This window comes from Boleophthalmus pectinirostris, unplaced genomic scaffold (genome assembly GCF_026225935.1).
Source record: "Boleophthalmus pectinirostris isolate CB_2022bp ecotype Guang Dong unplaced genomic scaffold, ASM2622593v1 HiC_scaffold_14, whole genome shotgun sequence".
NCBI lineage: Eukaryota > Metazoa > Chordata > Actinopteri > Gobiiformes > Gobiidae > Boleophthalmus > Boleophthalmus pectinirostris.
The window spans coordinates 11,060,915-11,082,116 of record NW_026571047.1 but is presented as its reverse complement, the minus strand read 5'-3'; the positions used below and the strand labels follow the sequence as shown (position 1 = coordinate 11,082,116).

Below are 21,202 nucleotides of genomic sequence, written 5' to 3'. Positions count from 1 at the left end.
AAAACACACTGGTGCTTATTAACTTAGTCAGCTACATTTATTTGGTTTGTACTACAGCCTAATCAGAAATTCAGGCATTGTGTGGGAGTGATCTTTTATAGTTAAAAAATACAAACAAAAATATACATGTCAGGAAAAATATTGAACATTTTAGCACCTGTAATTTTGCTGCAACTATACTATTAAAAAACAAGTGTTCAGAAACCATAGAGTCCATTTCAGATTACAACATTCATTAAAGATTGACTTTATTTCAAAAAGTGCAGCGGTCTTGGCTTTTGTTGAAAGTAAACTCTATAAATGTTGCCTCACATGTGTCTTAGTTGTCTTTTTTGTGTACAGGCTGTGGGGGGAAGAAAATCTCTCCAATGTTTTGTAGAAGCCCTCTGCTGTAGAAGTGTCTTTTGGAGTGGTCTGATGACACACTGCACATGCGGTCAGCAGTTGCTGGGTGACAGTGCTGACAAACATATCCTCGACTTTTGTACCATTCATTAGAAGTCTGGTTTATAAGAGCAAGGTAAGTATGAAACAACGCATAGCCTGCCAGCAGGAAAAAGATGAAGATCAGGAAACCCAGCATGAAAACAATTCGAGGAAATGTCAGGAAAAGATGCTATAACAAACAAAAAAGGAATACTGTATTTTAGTATAATGCATGAATATAGTACACAAGCTACTTTAATTGTATCACAACTTTTCTTGCAATAGTTGTACAACAATCCTATTGGAATACTGTAGGGCAACCATTTCAGAACTACATCTCACCTGCACAACAAACAGAAGCCCTGCTGGCTGCTGCTGGCCTTTCTCGTCTAAATAACTGGCGTGCAGGAGTCCTGACCTCAGCACTGCATGTAACAGCATGTCTGCCGTTAGGAGGGCAACGTCACCAGCCATAGCACTCAGGCTGAAGAGATATAGCAGGAAGTAGCGGGTGTTTTGAGACCCAATGCAGTTGTTCACCCAGACACAGTGGTGGTCAAAGCGTTGAACACACCTATTACAGACCCCTAGAAAAGTGGACAACATTTGTAAATAAAATCAAGGGCAAACAACCAATGACTGCTGTATCAATCCCCTGGTCTAGTTGGGGAACAAATACACTTACTGCAGTGTTTAGAGCGAGCAGGTTTGACAAGTTGACAAGTTGGACAGGAGACTCCAGGGTGAAACAGATGACTGTCATATCGGTAGATATGAAGCTGACCAGCAACTTTCTTTTTTGTCACTGTACCTGTTGGGGAGAAAACAGTCAGAAATCATACAAACAAGTTCAAAAGTGTTGGCACACACCCTGGCTTACCTGGATCTCTTTTAATGCAGAGGTAGAAGAAAAATGTCTTTAAAGCTAAAAGGATGTAAGGCACAGACAGACTGGCCAGTGTAGTGTCCATCTCCTGACAGTATCCAAATACCTCATATGTAAACTCTGCATACACCGCTACCTCCAGCAGGATATGAATGTAGATGAACATGTTGCTTCTACGATTACAAAACAAATACACTTTTAAAAATATATAGGCCTATAATAAATGCATTGACTATAGATTAAACAAACCTTTGGTGAAAGAGCTTGTGCATAGCCCTCTGAGAAAACCTTTGGAGCCATTTAGGTGTAATTGGTCCAAATATCTATCAAAACAATAAAAAGAAAGATTTGATTCTAGTATTGATTAGCAGCATCGCCACATAGCGGTCGCCCATTGAATTACCGTGATAATTTTTTGATTTTATTGTTTTACCTTTGCAAGACTGTCCAAGAGGACGGTGAGAGGAGACTGCTGCTGTCCTGAATATTTACAGACAAGGACTATACATGTCAGTACCACAACTACGTAAATGGCAAATAAAGTGAGGAAATCCATAATGTAGCCTGTGTTAGGGCAAGCACAAAACAAAATGGAAATAATGAACAATTTATAGGTTATAATAAGTCTCCTCTGTTCGTTTTATTGTGCAGTTTTCAACTTTTCTATAAGATCTCTATGTAAGCCCTCCACCATTGCATTCCTCTTCCAAAGGTTAGCTAATCACATATCGCTCTTTTGAAATACATTTATCTGAGTACCTTTAAGAGGAGTCACACATAGCCCCTTTCTAAAGTCATATCTCACGCTGACACTGTTAGTTTTCTCTGTCGAAAGCACAGCATATCAGCCCCACTTGCTCCATGCCCAGGTTGTGTCAATAAAATCACTTCCTTAGCATCACTTTAGCTAATGTTGCTAACTAGCTGCACAGATAGTCAGGCAACCCTAGCGGCCCCAGCTGGATGTACACGTTTGAACAGAATTTAATTATTTGCATGATTTGAGCTGCAGAATAAAGGCTGTAAACTTTTATATATTTTATATATTGTGAAATTAATATAGTACAGATATATTTTTTAATTTTTTAAATTAAATTTGTATGTGATCCATAACACTGTCACGTGGCTTAATGAAGTTAGCTCATTGTAGATCCAGCACTGCTAATGTTCGTGTTGACTTACTGTGTCTATCAAACATTAGCAAAAATGAATAATCTCACTGTTATGGAGACAAAGCTATAGTACTCACCACTGAGGAATAGCTTCTAAGACTTTCCCTTAGATGTTATATTCTAAAAATATCATTAATACTTGCCATTAACTTTGTGTGCAACTATTCTGCTAGGGTGTTGGCTATTAATAGTGCTTTGGGTAAAACACTAAGATTCATTCTGACAAAACAATGGTCAATAACTGTGTTTCTTTTGCCTTTCTCTACTCTATAGGCTTTGGCCAGGCTCCACAAGACTCCTGCTGGATCCGGTTGCAGACTCAATGGGCCAACACTCATATTACAGATCACAGTGCTGCAGAGGGGAACAGTACTCAGGAGATCTACCTGCATACCTCTGGATGTCTCTCCAAAAGGTAAAGGATGGGTGCTTAGTGTTTTGGACTGTTGTGGATGGTTCAAGGTTTATCAGTACAAGTTCTACATATACTGTTCAGATGCTCTTTAAATGTCCATGATCGGATGTACACATATTCTCTGTGTCAGTATTCAACTTTAAATTCAGATCCTTTCTCTCATACATTTAAGAACAAATAGCCTATGCATCAGATGTTTGGGCTTGAATCTTTCTGGATGTAAATTCACTGTGGCAGTTTAAGGTTGGGCAAATGTTTGTAAAGTGACGGTTCCCCATATGTTTATCTTTTCACCTGAATAATTTTATGGGTTATATACTATGTTAGAGGAGACTTTGGAAGAGTAAACCCTCTTTCAAGCAAAAGTACTGCCTTAATTATTTAGTCAGGGGGCAAAAATCTGTTGCAAAATGTTGTCTTTCTAAATTCAGTTCTAAATGAAATAGATTTTGTATACATTTATATTCCCTTTTCATTTTAAAATAGCTTGTAAACCAATTTCTGTAGATGGATTGATCCTGCTTATCCTCATGCCATCTATTGGAGTAAATCAATGCATTAATCAAACTAGTTGTCAACCAACTTGTACACATGCACTGAAATGGACATGCTGTTAATTCATTTGACCTTAAATGAATCAGGGAGCAATGATCTATTTTAATGTGATTATAGCTTGGAGCTAAGAGTGTGAATGGTTCTTTTAATACAAACCTAAGGCCTCTAATGGAGTACATAAAGTCTTTCTTAGGGTCCACTCATTCTAATTGCACTATATTTGTACAATAGATAAAATACTTCTTTGGTTAAAAGTGCTATCTTATGTCCTGGCTTTAGTAGGATGTATTTAGGAGAGATCACAGCTCTCTAGAATCCGTATAATTAAAAATTGATGACAGGCCAGAATATGGTGGAATTTGTTTTGATTGCAGATTTGTTGACCTTGTTGAGACTATCCACATGAAACAAAACTTGACACAAAGTTCAAGGTCTTCTTTGTCAGCATAAATAAACAGAAGTGAAATAATATTTTGCCACACTAGCTGCAGAAAGTGGTACCACTAACTTGGTGACCAAAACGTGATGTTGTCAGTTGAAAAGACTTTAATTTATGTGCAGAGCTATGAATCTGAACAATCAAATCTTTCAAGCTTTAGTGTGTCCTGTGAGGAGCTCTGTCAGATTCACCTCTAGGCTGTGGAGACACTGGCGGTCTTATCTGTATACATTATAACATGCACTGTATATTTAAATTGTTTTCATCTTTAAATTTTTTTTATTTTTTATTCTATGAACCAAATATTATGTGTTCATAATAAAGATTGACTTTAATTGAATTTTTAACCATAAGATTAATACAGCAAGTTTGGGGAGCCAATCCCAAAACAAATAAAAGTGTTCAGCATTTGTGAATTATATGTTTGGATATTTTTTTGAAAAAAAAGTAATCTCCCATGGAATTATATAGACCCCTGCTAGGCCTGCCACAATAATTACTATAATGACTTTTTGTTCAACAGATAAAAGCTGGATCAATATATTTTGGGGTTTCTGCTATTTTTTATGTAATATGGTAAGATCTGAGTTGTAGAGGGATTTCCAGGATCAATTATTTGTTCATTCTGCTGTTTATTTGTTGTAGCTCATGGTATTTAATGATACTGTATTTTAAAAAATGCTTCACTGGATTTATCCGGCTTTATTTTTTATTGTGTCATCAGGAAAAGTAGTTTCAATATTATTATTTATCGTGATATTCCTCTGTAGCAACATATTTCCCCAAAGGCCTACCCCCCTGCTCTCCATCTGAAATTCTATTGAAATTCACTACAGCATGAACATAACCTATTGCTACATGCACAATGACAGTGTCCTGACAGTGTCACCACACATTACCTGCCTGTCTGGGGGAGCATGTGTTGTCCGAGTATTAATAACACAAAGTGGATGTAAGAGTGCTGTAGATGGAGCCCATAATCCTACTAATCCCACAGGCTGAGTCTTAGATTGCCCCCTCTCCTTCTCAATGGGCTCAACACTCGAGTAGTAACTGCAGTGGGGCTGACAGCATCCCAGACACACGCGCTCCAATTAGCCCTCACCGCTCCATCTTGGCGTGGAGCGATTCTGGGCCAGGAGCGGTCCCTGGGAGATCCATCTCACCAGCGGCGGAGGAAGGGAGGGGAGAGAGACGCATCGGTGTATTTATAGAAAAATGAGGCCTCACAATACCCTTTTTGGAGAGAGAAGTATTAAGGAACGGAGGTGCTCGAGTGCACGTGTCCCAGTTTTTCTGATTAACACTGAGCAGCTCAATCTGGCCCCAACGATGATTCAGGGATGAGATGCAACTTCCTTGACACACTCACAGAGGCTGCACCGGCTTTTTTTGCACACGCCCCGCTCTTGCTCATGAGGACTGCTGTGGCTTCTGAGTGGTGCGAGAATGGGACAGTGCTCTGAGTGTTGACCGTGGGGTGCGGGTGGGCGGTCTGGGGGGGCACCTATCTTTTTCCTTGTGTTGCATTTGACAGAGAGGATTGCTAATAGGGCTGTCTACTATCTGACATTGAAGATGAAGAAGTTTTTGCAAAACCGAAAAGGCCGGTACTCTTTTCGGCAAAGCAAACGTGGCTTTCGATATCCATCTAAAGATTTATGTAAGTCTTTTATCAGCTTTGACATGTCTTTGTAAATCCTATTATGAATCGAGACTGGGGGGACTGTAGCCCATTCATAGTTTCCGTCTTGAAGATAACAAATTTTGGGATAATCTTAATTCTGAAATCTGAATTAGGTTAACATTTTGGCTTAATCTGAGCTCCGTAGGTGACTGAAGCTTTCCATGATCTGTGCTGCTTCTGTGTTTTACCATCAGCTGTGCAGTGTGCTCTGGTTTTGCTTGCATAATTACAAAGTCATTCAGCACCCTAAAGTCTGCTGTGGGAATGTTCATCTTTCTAAGCTAATTAAGGTCACCATTTTTTTGCGATGCTTCGATTTGATTGGCTGCTTTGGAGCTTGTGAACCAGGCCATGAGTGCTGAGTGTGTCACGGTTCAGGGTAGAGGGGTTACAGAGCCTCACCGGGTAGAGCCTCCTGTGCAGGCACTAGTGGCAGGGAGCTGTGATAGGAACGTTTCCTTTAAGGCATGCACAGACGAGCACCCTTATCTGTTACAAATGGACTTGAATTTGGTTGTAAAGGCAGGTAGGTTTTCTAATCCCAATGTTTTATATAATGTAAGATGTGGGAGTGTTAATTAGGTAAATATTTTGGGCATTATTTATAAGATGCATGCATTTAAAATTGTAAATTAACAATGACCAGAATGATTTCAATAAGAAAATGTTTTACTGTTGAAATGCAAGAAGGTGTAACTGGAGTAGTGGTTGTAGCAGTAGTTAGGGTGAGTAGTTTTATTGTTACTATTAAATGTAGTTGTAATAATGGATGAGGGCCATAGATAAGTTGTAGTTAAAGCTTCCATCTGTAAGTTCATTTGATTTGTTTTTTACCGGTAGATGTCAGTGCCCCCCCCCCTTCACCCCTCCCCTCACCTGGCCTTGGTTCATGCTCACCTGTGGTCTTCAGACCAAAGTTGACACGCTATCAGACAGAAGTAATGTTGATAGCATCTAGTGGTGATATATGAGAATTACAATAGAGGTGAGTTGGGCAAACTAATTACAGATGGGAGCTTTAAGAGTGTTAGTGCAGTGGAATAGTAATAGAGTATTAATAATACTTGGTTATGTTCTAATAGTACTAGTGCTGTACATTTTTATGTAAACCTCTTACTCCTACTACCTTTGAAAGCTCACTTTTTAAATTCCCTCCAATGGTGCTTTTATTGGTCAACACTGATCTTGCTGTGCTTGAAGTTCTCAGCATGCCGACATCCAATCAGGGCTGGCCTGAGGAGTTTGGATTCCAGCTGGGAGGGGGCGGGCCCAGCTACATCCTGTCTGTGGAGGAGGGCAGCAGTGCTCACCTGGCCGGGCTGCAGCCGGGTGACCAGGTGCTGGAGATCGAAGGCCACAATGTCTCCACACTGCCCCCACAGGCTGTCATTGCCATTGCCCAGACACAGAAGAACATACCGCCCAGTATTGGAGTGGTGTCACGCATACACCAGGTAAGTTAAGCATTTTCAATTTTTGTTTCTGTTTTTCTTTATACCCTATACTAAAGAACTGTAGCAAAGAAGCTATAGCCCACAATAAATATCAACCCCCAAAAATTATTCCATACCTCACATACTGAACGTTAACTCTATATACTGTAGTAATTACTGTGATAGGCCTAAAGGAGACCATTTGTTATCTTATTACTAATATTGTGATTTTACACAGTCAAGGTTAAGCATTTGTAAGAAACATTATCAGATACACTTGTACTAATTACCGAGTCCATATTTTCTCACTTCAAAGATGGACATCATCCCAGGTCCAGATGGTCGTTTTGGCTTCACCATCGTGGGAGACTGCCCCCTGCTAGTGGAGGACTGCTCTCCATGCTCCCCTGCAGGCAGAGCAGGGCTTAGGGCCGGGGACTATGTCATGGAGGTCAACGGCATCCCAGTGCGCCAACACGAAACAGCTGCTGCACTCATCAAGTCCTCCCAGGGCAGGACTCTCCGCCTGGGGGTCCTCTGTCTGGGACCAAGGCAGAAACGCAGCATCAGCATCGAGGACAGTCAGATGGGAGATGGGATGAGGATGGACAGGAAGCACAAGGCTCTTGAGTTCAATAGAAAGGTCTGAGTAAACTTATTGTAGGGATCATGCAATATTAGGAACACTGTGCAACTGAATGGACTTTTACTAAATTTGAATAATTTGATGAAATTTGATAAACTCTTGACCTGAAAATACATAGTTTGTAATGTAAGAACCTAGTAAGAACCTAAAATCATTATGATCCGTTGCTCTGTTTTGCACTTCACTGTACAAATTAGACAGAATGATATTAGAATGCATGTATTTTGCAAGACAGTTTCTGTATTATTACTATTTGATCATGTTTCCTGGTTACAAATGTTTTTGAAATAATTAAAGTCATTCGAGAGTTGTAACGAGAAGCAGGAGACTGATGCTAAATAAACACAGTTCATTTAGCATCAGTACGAGACTCAGAGACATGGACACGTAACAAATTGTGGTATAGCCTATTCAAGTCTTCGATTATATGGAGTATTATACCTCTGATGATGTAGGCCAGAAACAAGGACCGGGCTGGATCCTTGGTACAGTAAACAAATATACTGAATTACTTTCTGAATCATACATGACCATCACTATGAATTCTCCACCAGGTTGACCAGATTTTAGCCGATGACCCAGAGGTAAAAGACAGACTGTTTGCGGTGTTAAAGCAGTACGCTGCAGAGAAGAGAGTGGATTGGTTGGCGTCCGTCCTCCCCGAAATACTCAGCACGGACGAGCACCGGCAGCTCCTCTCCAGTATCAGGTGAGAGCCACTAGAAGACACTACAGATCACATTACACCAGATTACACTCTGGGGTCAGCTGCAGTAACCTCTATACAGAGTTAGATGAGTAGGAAAGAGAGTTCGTAAAGGCTTGTATGTTTTATTTAGTAAGCAGTAATACGTCTTTATGCTTGTCTGTTGAGCCATGAGACAGTATTATTGTCTGACTGTCACCCAAAGTTGAAGATGGTAAATAAGGCCATTTCTTTTAGGTCAATTCTTTTCAAATAAATAACTCTAGAAAAGTAGGGCTTGGCTGAATTAGAACTATTTGCAGTGGTTGAACTAGTATTAGTCTTTAATTTTTTATTAATTTTAATATGCACATAGAGTCGTCAAAAATATCAATACCCACTAGAGATAGACCAATATGTTTTTAAAAAAAGTTATACCGATTGTTTAGAATCCAGAGGAACTGATGGCCGATAAGCTCTGTCGATATTTTTGGCTGATATGTATGGCAGATTTGTTTTTTTGCCAACATATATAATGTAAATTTATTACAAAGTCACCCACAGCCATTTTTTACCACAAACCAAAAAGAGAGCTGTGTAGTCACATTCTGTGCAATTATTTCTTTGCTCTAAAGTGTTCAAATAATGCTTTGTGTGTACTCTTTTCGAAGCTGGTTGGTGTAAACAAAATATCAGCCTGCACTGAAAATTTAAGGCTGGTAACTTTAGTTAAAAGTATATATGCTTATTTATTACTTTGTATGCTACTTGTGTTAATGTTGTCTTTGAATTGAATGAATTTGCTCTCCGTTCTTCATTGATAAGCCTGTAGCAAAGCACAATTTATTTATTTTTTTATTAAGTTTTTCACATTTTCCAGTTTTACATCTTTATGTAAGGGCTTTAGGAATTATGTTCTATCTGTAATTTTTCATTAGAACCACCAGAGGGCATCCAAGATGTAGTTGTTTGACACTTGTTACACACATTAAGAGGGCAATTAGAGCTAACTTCTGATATAGTCTTTCTGTGCTGCATACATTCAGTTTATACATGTTTTATTGAGAATCACAGTTTTTAGTAAGACTGTTAAAATGGAGAGAACAAGACAGTATGAAAGAAAGAGAAAGAGAGAGTGAGAATGACAAAATCTCAGTCATTTTTACAGAAATACACAAGACACCTGCTTGTGACTCACTCTTCACAGTCTGGCAGTTCATGTTGAGGTCCTATATGTTCAAGCTTGGAAACTGACTAAACTGTATGGCATTGGTGTTACTTTGTTATTTACGGTTTTATTTTAACTTAGCATCAAGGTTACTTCACTTATGGGTTTTTGCTTGTTTTCATAGTCTGTTTATTTGGTTATGACTCACTATGGTTTTGAAAAAACACAGTGGAATTAAAGCTGCTATTTTTCACTTAGTTCCAATCTTAGATAAGAATAGTATCAAGAAGGGACATCTAGCATTTTCGAATGGCTGGGCACGTTGAGATATTCGACTCCTGCTTGGAACATGCTTTCAGTGTTACAGTTTTTTTTACCCAGCATGCCATGTTCTTCACAGTTGACACTAGTTTAATTGATTGTGTGAGCAACCAATTTTAAACCAACAGCTCCAACAGTCCTTCTGTGTCAGTGTCAGTGGTAGTGTAGTGGTTACTTATTTTTCTAATAAGCTATCATTAAAGGAGCTAAAAAGTTTTGTGGCTAAACGGATAGAGCATATTTTCAGACAGGCAATCAGCTGAACTCAAATACTGTGACCATAGAGCTGTGAACCCTGCTACAAACTTAATTAAGTTCCTAACTACCATCTACTCAGCCTCCAGTATTTGCTTTTAAATGTCCTGTATTACACAAAATGGATTCATGTGAGCTTTAAGCCAAGTTATAATGTTGTTACCTTATCAAAAACATACTCAGAGTGTTTTGTTTCATTCACATATGTTTGAGTAATCCTTTATTATTAGTCTGGCTACATTTCAATATGTATACCACCTTGTGATGTCATGAAGCAGTAGTTTTCACAGTTATTGCTTTACCTTTAGCTCAGTAGAGATTGGTATTTCCAGGGTGGAAATTATCCATATGATTCTAGTGAAGGTACATGGAGTTTGAAAACACGGTGGAGCACTTCCTGTATTATCACGAGGAGTGTTTTCTGTTTAAGAGAAGATTGTGTGTTAAACATGTGTGAATGAAAACCACAGGTATGATTTTGATGAGGAAACAACATTATAACATAACAAAAGGTGTAATACAGACAAATGAAATGATGTTAAAATACTCAGTGTAGTTTAGATCCACATGGTGTAAATAGGCTTGTTGTGTTGCTGAGTAGATTAGGGCTCCTCTCTCCCCCTACCTCCTTTTCCCTATCTCCTCTCCCATCTGCCACCCTTGCACAAATCCACACTGACCCTCTGGGATGCTTAAAGTGTCAGAAAGCCACAACTTTTGGCAAATCGACCCAATTACACATTTAGTAGCCTCCGTTAATTGGATGTTGCTGATTGGGCCCCATCCAGTATCCAACATATTGAAGGGTTCTGGGCAGGCGTGGGGCTGTGCATGCCAAAGTGAGCAGTATTCACTTGATTGGCTAAGTCCCTGGACATTTTGGCTACAGATTGCGCTCCTTACCTAAGCCAATAACAGTCTTTATTCTCTTACTACTACGGCGCTTTTAAAGAAGTTATTAATACGCTCTTAAGATCTCTTTCCAGCAGCTAGCGTGCAGGTATTTTTGCTCTTCCTACCCATAATGAGGTGAGGGTTTTGACCCAGATTGCTCATAAATTATTCAAAAGCTCAAATTGACCATTCGTATTTACATGCGCGGCCAATACAATACAAATGTCATCTTTTATCTTAAGTCGGAATCCATAATTGCATATTCAGAGACGATTTTATTTCTTTTTTTCCTTTGACTTTTAAATGAAGCCAGCCTCCTCCACGCTTCAAGGTCCCCCAGCAGCTTTTATCCCACTCTTAATTTAAGAAGCAGCCGTAGCAGTAGTAGGCGGGTCTTGTGTACGAGATGGTGCCGCTATCTGCTCCTAGCGCTTTCACTTCAGTTGTCAGCTATGGGTCACAGCTGAAATCATGAATTGCCTAGGGTAAGTACAAGATTTCCTTTTTATCAGAAAACTATTTGGCAGTTTTTTTATGCAGTATTTTTGGCATGCATGTAAGTTTTGGATTTGGAAAAGCGGTTATCCTTTTTTATGTTAGGCAATGGGAGGTGGAAAGAACAGATTTAACGTTGGATTATGTGACTGCAAAAGTGCATGATGAAGTAATATGCATGATTTAAAGGTGCAATATGTAAATTTTTGGCTGGAGAGTCCGCCACCTGCTTGCCTAAATAGAGATATTATTCTTTTAACTGAAATGATACACAATATGGCATTAAACTCGGCTATTTCCAGGAAGACAAGTAGATGAAACCATCATGCCAAATTACTGGTCAGATCTGTGGAGAGGTGGGCCCGTTATAGTAAGAATGCATGTTTTTCAAGGTGATTTTGAGCACTGAAAGCATTTGCAATTGAATAAATGAGATAAGTTTAATGTTATCCTGTGGAAAATTCTGTCATACTGGACCTCCTTCCAGAAAAGTTACATTGTGCACCTTTACTAAATACTTGATCACACAATAAACTTGTTTAATGTTTAGTGAAAGGTGTCAATTGGTAAAGTAAAGCTGATGCATGTTTTTGTAATCATGTGCTTTGTAGCTGGAGTGCCTATTGTATAATGATGGTGTTCTGCCTTGACAGCAGGAGACAGTGACTGAAGCCTGTTTTCAGTCGCTAATAATTCAGATTGAGACAATGTTATTTATATGTGTAGAAATTGATGTAATGAGTAACACATTGCACTTGAACATTGTGGGTTTGCAGTTTGTTTTTATTTTTTTATCCAGCATGCCATGTTCTTCACAGCCGACACCAGTTTAATTGATTGTGTGAGCAGAGAAACCAACCGTAAACCAACAGCTCCAACAGTCCTGGGGTAGTGATAGTGAAGTGGTAGATTATTTTTGTCACAGATTTTTTATAATTAGAGAAAAAACTTTAAAGGTCCTATATTACACAAAAAAATCGAGCTTTAAGCCATGTTAGAATGTTGTTACCTCATCAAAAACTTACCTGGAGTTGTGTTTCATTTCATTCACACGTTTGAGAAATCCTTTTTTATTAGTCTGTCTACATTTTCAAAGCTCAAAATATTCAGCAGAATTCAGTAGAGACTGGCAATTCCAGCAATTTCAGGACTGAAATCATCCAAATCATTCTAGTGAAGATGCCTGGAGTTTAAAAACACAGTGAAGCACTGTGTATTACCTGTATTACCACATGAGAGAAGAACACAACCTAAATATGCAGAATTTGTGTGAATGAAACAAAACATAGCTATGGATATGTTTTTGATAAGGTAACATTGAAACATTAAGAAAATTAAGAAACCTTACTGGCATTGTATTTATATTTGTCAAAGTTGAGTGATAGATTTACAAATAGATTTAGTGGTTAGCTGGAGTGTAATCAATATTCTATGTACCAGGAGAGAGTGCAGCCCAGGATTGACAATACTAGCATGTGCAGTATTACTTAACCGGCACCTGCATAACCTTACCTGTGTATTCAGTATGCAGGCATTACTGCCACCTACTGCTCACACAGCTACAGCGAAATGAGCATCACTGAATATATTAGTGTCAATCAACATTTATTTAGTATTAAGGAGGAAGTGATGCAAAACATGTTGTTAATACAATAATCTGGCATTTTAATTGTAACAGACATATGTTTGGGATGGACTGAGTTCAGATATGTCTCAATCTTGAACTTGAGGCATATTTTTACCTTTAAATTTTACGTTTTGCCTGTCTTTTCTCTATTTTGTTTTTTGATTTTGATTAGAAGCATTTCATACCCATTTCACTTTGCTCTCTTCTAGGTGTTATGTTTAAAGGGCCAGTATTACACTTTTTTCTGATCGTTGTTATAATGTTGTTTCCTCATCACAGACATAACTAGAGTTTTATTTTGTTTCATTCACACATGTTTAACACAGAAATGCTGAATATTTAGATTGAGTTCTTCTCTCAAATGGAAAACACTCTATTCCACCTTTGATGTCATGTGGTAAAGTGCTGCACTGTGTTTTTAAACTCCATACATCTTCACTAGAATCATTTGGATGATTTCGCCCATGGAATTGCCCATTTCTACTGAACTAAAGGTAAAACGTAGCTGGGAACCTGAAAACTATACCACACACAACACAAAACACAACTGCAGATATGTTTTTGTTTTCCAGTTCATGTAATATAAGACCTTTTATGTGATCCAAAAAAACAAGACTTCAGCCCAAATTTGCCATTGACTTTTTATCTGTTGGTTTTGCAGAATTGGGCTAAATGACTCCACTTTCATATACTCACGTATTAACTTGATAAATAAGTGTGCTGTTGTCTTGGGCATATATAGCAGCCTCCTACATTCTCACACTCTCAAGTATTCTCACTATCTCTGTCCCCAAATGACCTATTGCTAGTGTTGTACAGTATAGTGCTAGTAGAGATTTTTTTTTTTAAAGCAACACATTTATTGAGACATTGCAGTAAGTTGTCCTCTCACTCCTGCGCAGAGAGGAGAGTCTGGTTTCGTCTTGTCATCGCTCCCTTTAGAGAAATCTGTCCCCTTCTCGCTGGCTCCCATTCCTTTCAGATAATTATAGATCTGTGTTCTTCAGAAAGCAGGTCAGATTGAAGCTTGGTGAGTTTAAAAGAGTTGACGTGGAAAAGTTTTAATGATGAGATAGTTGCGGAGAGCAATCTGTCCTACTTGGCACATTCAAATTAAAATTACAAGTGTGTGTTTAACAGACAAATGCTGAGGTGCAGCTGAGAATATATGGTTAATAGTGTTAAGCAGAGAGGTGCAGATGGCAAACAGAAGAGGAGTTGTGTGGGTGCTACTGCCACATCCCCAAAGAATGTTTATTTATATCACAGAAGCAGTTTCTTCTACACAACGCAGTGTTTTTAGACAGTTTTGTCGAGCCAGGGCCACCTCAAAATCAGCTGAGACTGTGACAGGAAGCTAATAATACTCGGCCTACATCGGAAAATGAAAGACTTTAGTCAGACTTTCTCCCTTATGTGACAGTGCACTCTTGATCTAGGGAGAGTGTACAAATAGCATACAAGAAAGCTAGGTTGTTTGAACAATGTAAATTTGTATGTAAATTATTGCATGAACATCACTGAAAGTTCAAAAACACAAAAATGGCAATTTCAAATAAGCTATACTGCAATAAATGAATTTTTGACAGTCCACCCCCACTCCAAAACTGCAGCTCCCACAAAAACATAGGTCAAAATGATTCCAAACAATGTATTTATTTCAGACGAGTTTCGGGAGTTTTCAAATCATATCAGTGTTTTCTGACACAGGGGGTATTATGCAATGCAACTTTTTGGACTTTTTGGAGCTTTCTACCATGTTATAATGTTGTTCCTTCACCAAAACCATGCCTGAGGAGGTCATCCATGCATGTTTGAGATATTTGAACCCTCCTTATAAGTAGCAGTACAATCCTGTCCTAGACTCAGATGTCACCCATGCTCCTGCATGTTAGTTTACAAAAGCAGGATACAAAACAGTATACTACAAATTCACAAACCTAATGTGATGTGCAGTAGTTTTATTTGCTAGAAATGTAATATCCGCTCTTAGGCTAACTCTTGCATTATTACTCATGACTACTGTAACTACTATCAACGTTTATGTAATATTCTTGTAAGCCTTAACCCAATTAAAGCAGCCAGGTGATGCTACGCTACTTTGCTAAGTGACTGTAAATGCTCCCAAGTGCTGTTTTGCATGAGAGAAAAGAACAGTAATAATAAATGAGCTAGGAAAGTGACGACAGGTGCGCTTTGTTCACCTGTCAAATAAAAGTGGCCCAGTTGCTGTATTTAGCTACGACACGTCCTTATCCGGCTCCTTAATGAGCCTGTGTTGACATCTCCAGTGTATGTCCCGTGTGGAGCATGTTTTGAGCTAATTGGCAAGTTTAGGCAAGTTTATTTGTATAGCACAATTGTACACAAAGTAATTCAAAGTTTTACAGAAATACATTAAAATCATAATAAAAACAAATCAAAACATAAATAATCATGAGATTAAAATTAAAAAAGAGAGACTAAATTGGAGAGAAGAGTGCAATGAAAACCTCAGTTATATGCACAGTTAAACAGAAATGTTTTGAGCTGGATTTAAACAGCGTCACAGAAGAGGTCTGTCTCACATGTTCAGGAAGACTGTTCCAGGTTTTAGCTGCATGAACCTGAAACGCTGACTCCCCTTGTTTTAGTTCTGACTCTGCACCAGCAGGAGGCCGGTCCTTGAGGTCCTCAGAGTGCGAGATGGTTCATATGACACTAACATGTCACAGATGTACTTTGGTGCTCGGCCATGGAGAGACTTGTACACAAGTAGAGCTGCTTTAAAGTCTATTCTCTGAGGCACAGGAAGCCAGTGCAGAGACCTGAGCACAGGACTTATGTGCTCGTACTTCCTAGTTCGAGTAAGGACCCGAGCTGCAGCGTTCTGGATGTTCTGCAGCTGTCTCACAGCTCGTTTGGAGAGACCAGTGAGCAGACCATTACAGTAGTCTAACCTACTGGAGACAAACGCATGGATAAGTTTCTCCAAGTCTGCTTTAGACAGTAAACCTTTGATTTTTGCTATGTTTTTTAGATGGTAAAAGGCTGCAGATGTTATTGATTTTATGTGACTGTTAAAGTTCAAGTCTGAGTCCATTATTACCCCTAGATTTCTTGCCTGATTTGAAGGTTTTAGAGCGAGAGACTGGAGGTGACTGCTGACACTGTCCCTTTGTTTCTGTGGACCAAACACTGACTTCAGTCTTGTCAGTTTAGCTGGAGAAAGTTGTTTTGCATCCACCCACTGATCTGTGGATGCAGTGACCAAGTGCTCATGTCATAGTCTCCTGCTGCCAAGAGACGTAGATTGAGTGTCATCTGCATAATTGACGACAGTTATTGCTGCTTATAACTTGGGCAGCATGTTTGAACACAGGGGGCCCAGGATTGACCCCTGAGGCACCCCACAGGTCAGGGCCATGTCATTGAGACACAGTTTCCAATTTCAACAAAATACTTCCTGTCTTCTAGATAGGACTTGAACCAGTTTAGCTACCAGAGATGCCCACCCAGTCCTCTAGTCTCTGTAAGAGGATCCATGATCACAGTGTCAAAAGCAGCACTCAGATTAACAGATCAAGACTGAGACTTTGCCTGCATCAGTGTTCAGGCGGATTCATGTCACCTTGATAAGAGCAGTTCAGTGCTGTGGTGGGCTCTAAAACCTGACTGGAAAACATCAAAGAGTTGTTCATTTGGAGAAAGTTCGTAAGCTGTTGGTAAACAGCTAAAGGTAAACAGTAAAATTGCTTGACACTTGTTGTTTTTCACACAGAGCTCACCTCCGTCTCTGTCTGCTCCAAGCTGATTCATCTGATCAGCAGCGTTTGAGACACCCAAGATCCAACAGACTGGTGTAGGTGGCAAACAAAATAGCTGTTTGTACAAAATGTAGCTGGACCATGTTTCAGTCAGTTCTCACGCGGTGCTGTCGCGTTTCACCAAACATGGAGTTTTGCTTTCTGCTGCTGTCATCAAGGAATTTTATAGAAAGCTCATATTTGTTGCACTATGTTGTCATTGTAACTTTGTGATGTGAGCTAGCTCCCATGAAAGAACAAATTTGAGCCAACTTGGTCTTAAAGATGCAGTATGCAACTGATGGAGCGTCTGCCATGTTATTGTTTCACTTGAGATGTTATTGTTTCACTCGAAATGTTCCACAGTATGGCATTCAACTGACATATCTTGGATTTATTTAATGATTTGATTGTTAATGAAATACTTGGTTTTGTGTCCTGTCTAACACCTATATCTGTCAGTGGAAATAGATAACTTTAATGCCATACTGTGTAACATTCCAGGCAAAGCAATAACATTTCCATAGAGACAAGCAGATGACTGACTCTCCACTGGAATTTTACATACTGCACCTTTAAAGTTCGTGTCATGTAGAATGATCCTTAAAAATGTGTTGTTTTTGTGTTAATATCTCCTCAGAAGTGTACAAATGTGTGTGGGAGGTTGTCTTGTTTACTTGGCAGTGATGCTTAGTTAAACGAATAGTACTTATCTGTTGTGTACTAGGGGGGCTTGACAACTCAATAGCTTATTTTTGTGTACAAGCACCACTACACATACATGTTCCCATACTGCACAGCATGTACAAGGCTAAGATGTGACACGCACAAAGGGCAGTGCATAACAGACTGCCAGGAATGAGTAAGATGCTGTTTATACTATAGGCTGTATGGCTGTGTCTTATTTTATTTGAATAGGAACAGAAAGAATATATACGACTATACTTCTATACTACTATACTGGAAGCAGGAATCATTTGGGTGGTTAAGTAATTGGTGCTGGTAGTGTAACTTTCCTGCCTCATGCTGGTTTCCATGGCGATGTTATTGTTTTGACTGGAATGTTCCAGAGTATGGCCTCAAAACAAATCTACCTTGCTTTTTATTCTATTACAGGTGTATTTATTGCTATAATATACCTTGAAAACATGCAGTCTGAGTGGGGTCTCCTCTCCGCAGTCTGACTTGGAATTTATTTTAATCAGCTGCTTGTCTCAGTGGAGTTAAATAGGTTTAATGCTATGCTGTGGAATATTCCAGGCAAAGCAGCACCTCCATGAATGACAAGCAGGTGAGGGTGAAGGACATTTCACCAAATTTCAGTGCTCCAATGTACCAAGCTAAATGACAACAGTCTAGCTCTTTTTGTATAAAAACAAGAGCCTTTGCTGAGTGCTTTTGACAAAATTCAGCGGTTACAAAATGTCTTGGGTGTAAAGATGACAGCTCCCCATCCATGTTCAGATCAGTAAAGCAGCACGGAAGATGACGCGTCGACGGAAGTGTGGGAGCGAGCAGAGAGAGTGAGAATAGAACGCTCTAGATGAAGATACAGAAAGAGAGAGCAATAGAGAGAGAGAGAGGAAAGAGAGAGGAGAAATCCCATGCACGCTCACTCCCACACCTTTTGCTGTATTCTGGCTCTGATGCCCTACACTGCAGCAGAAGCCACACACTCACTGCAATATCTACTCACTGTTGTTTCTTCTCTCTATCTGTAACTGGCTTCATATTCTTTTCTTCTCTTGGACAGCACTTACCTGACTATACTTTTTTTCATCGAGAAATCAGTTGAACGGTGATAACATGCTCTCTCTAAACTAATGCTGGATGTCTAACTTGTTGCTTTGTCGCGATGGGGATCTGTAAAGTCTGTCCCCTCACTTTTCCTCTCTTCATCTAATTGGACTGCGACTCACCTCCACTTTACATAAATACGCTTTTGTTTGTTTTCTTCAATAATGCTTGCAAGAATCTTCATTCCCAAGAAGCACCGGCAGCGCTTTGACGACGCCGTGAACCAGAACGTTATCAACAAGCTGTGCCGCAGTAAGAGCATCAGCGAGCCACAGGGACGACTCCGCCGCAGCAGGAGCGAGGATCACTCCGATCGCCACCATGGCTCCAAACGGGCCAGCTCCTTGCCCCGTGAGGGAGGGGAGGCCGGGGAGAGGGGCCCAGACAGGGAGAGAGAAAGGGACCGGGACAGGAGGCACCGGAAGTCTGTGCCAGGAATACCCACACATCCTCCAGTGGGACCCAATCAGAGGTGAGTTTATATAGTGGCGAAAAGTAAGCAACAAGTGGGATTGTGATATGGTATAAGGGAAGATGAAATGATGCTTATTGTGCATTTTGTAACTTTTCCAGGGCCTGGAATGTTCCACAGTGTGCTATTAAACTTAATGTAACATGTAGTTTTTCATGAAGTTTCCGTTTGATTTTATTGGTCAAAAATACCTTTAAAAACATTCTATGAGTGGGGTCTCCTCTCCACAGATCTTGGTCTGGTGGCATTTGCAGTTTTTTCTCTGGAGATAGATATTTTTATTGCTATACTGTGGAACATTCCAGACAAAGCAAAACAATCTCCCTGGAAACTAGGCAGTCTCTCCACCAGAAAGGTTACATGAAGCAAGTTACTATGGTAGATGTTATCATGTTCAAACATCAGACATACTTTATAGTACAAAGCAATTTCTCATGAATGAGTCATTTTACAATCTTAGCAAAGCACCAATATTATGTGTTTTTTTTTTTTTTGTGGTTCATAAAATGACAATAGCAGGCATTTGTTGTTATTTTGTATATTTTTTAACTAAAAAGTTTCTAAAGAGTTAACAAAACAACACAATTATCTGATTTGTTCATTACAAATGAAAGCACATATAACAAATTAAAAAAAGAGTTAGGAAGCCCTTTGAAACAGTCCACTGTGGGCTAAAAACAACATAGAACACATATTATTGGTCAGACGTGGTAGCCCATTATTTGTCTGTACACGGCCCTTTTCCTCCTACATACTGGCCAATTAATGACACGTCACTAGGGCTTATTCTGGGATCACTCTGGTGGTACTGCACTCCCACACAGCTTCTTCAAATGATCAGTCTCGTTCAGTACAACAAGTCCAGATCCCAGGTGCAAATTCAATGGCAAGTAACATAGAAAACAAAAAACAGATACCCGTATTAGCAAGATTTCCAAAGCTTCCAAAAGGGCTTATAGGTCTAGTAATAGTTGAGTAAACCTATAAATAAGATGTTAAATGCATTCATTTGCTGTTCACACAATTGTATCTGTAGTTATTGAATTCTATAAATGTGTCTTAATCACTTAAACCTTGTATTGACGCTCCCAATGTAAAGATTGCTGTGTAGTAACTGACAGATTATTTGCTGTTATGTAATGTGTCTTAAAATATAATGTATGGCTTTGATGCTTATTCAAATGTGCTTAAGGCAAATGCTGTGGTGAAACTCCCTCACATGAGCTATCTCTGCTCAGAACACCCCATCCACCCATTTGTTTGACTTTCATTACATAAGACCCTATCACCAAATTGACTCGTCTGTTTTTGTTTTTTGTTTTTTTTGTTTTTGCAACCGCTTCATCTTTTTTAGTCTCAGCCTGTTTACATACGAAGCAGCACTGCCTTGAGTCATTGCTATGGCAACCTCCCGTGGATAGACGGTGTGAAGGTTTGATCTTAGCGGAGAGTCCACTTATCTCTAAAATGTCGAGGGTATCCATTTGGACTAAATGGATTCATCTGTCTGGTCAAATACTTTTTAAATGTATAAATATTGCAAAAAAAAATATATACATATATATATATATAAATGATGTGATACATTTCAACACATGAAAATACATAAAAACAAAAGGGCAAATGACTTAATTCACCATGAACTATGTCTAAAAAAATAAAAGAAACAACAACAAAAAAAAGACCAAAATCAGAACCTTAAACCCTGTCTATTTTGTTTCCATGAATACTGTATTGCATTTTGCACTTTTTCCATGAATATTATACTTTATTTATTATTTGTTTTTGATGGGTCTGCCTCTTGTTTTGTTATTGTTTTGCCTAGAATGTTTCACAGTATGGCTTTAAACTTGTCCACCTTCCTTAAAAACAAGCAGGCAATGCCACCAGGCCAAATTACAGTTCGAATCTGTTTAGAGACCCTGCTTACAATAAGAATGCGTGTTTTCAAGGTGTTTTAGTGCAATAAAATTATTTGCAGTTGATCAAATGCAATATTAAGTTTAAGGCCATGCTACTGAACATTCCAGACAAAGGAATAACA

At 39.1% G+C, this 21,202-nt stretch overlaps 2 protein-coding genes across 3 annotated transcripts in view; one reads left to right on the top strand and one right to left on the bottom strand.

Annotated features, from left to right (window-relative positions):
* Nucleotides 1-106: 106 nt before the first annotated feature.
* zdhhc4 (zinc finger DHHC-type palmitoyltransferase 4) lies at nt 107-2,209 on the bottom strand. 2 transcript variants are annotated; one of them, XM_020924248.2, is made up of 7 exons: nt 2,072-2,209; nt 1,746-1,876; nt 1,562-1,635; nt 1,307-1,485; nt 1,112-1,237; nt 769-1,013; nt 107-616 (listed from the first exon to the last, which is right to left on the bottom strand). In XM_020924248.2, exons 2-7 carry the CDS (start codon nt 1,866-1,868, stop codon nt 320-322), a joined length of 1,044 nt encoding a protein of 347 aa, XP_020779907.2. In that variant the 5' UTR covers nt 1,869-1,876; nt 2,072-2,209; the 3' UTR covers nt 107-319. The 2 variants fall into 2 exon arrangements, with proteins under 2 accessions (XP_020779907.2, XP_020779908.2); XM_020924249.2 differs by having other exon boundaries at nt 1,746-1,792; nt 2,072-2,204.
* Nucleotides 2,210-2,634: 425 nt separating this feature from the next.
* grid2ipb (glutamate receptor, ionotropic, delta 2 (Grid2) interacting protein, b) overlaps nt 2,635-21,202 on the top strand; it is a 47,040-nt gene continuing 28,472 nt past the window's right edge. Inside the window, 5 exon segments of the mRNA XM_055150255.1 lie at nt 2,635-2,899; nt 6,781-7,034; nt 7,330-7,656; nt 8,214-8,368; nt 18,862-19,158. Coding sequence (XP_055006230.1) covers nt 6,789-7,034; nt 7,330-7,656; nt 8,214-8,368; nt 18,862-19,158 — 1,025 coding nt within the window. The 5' untranslated portion in view covers nt 2,635-2,899; nt 6,781-6,788.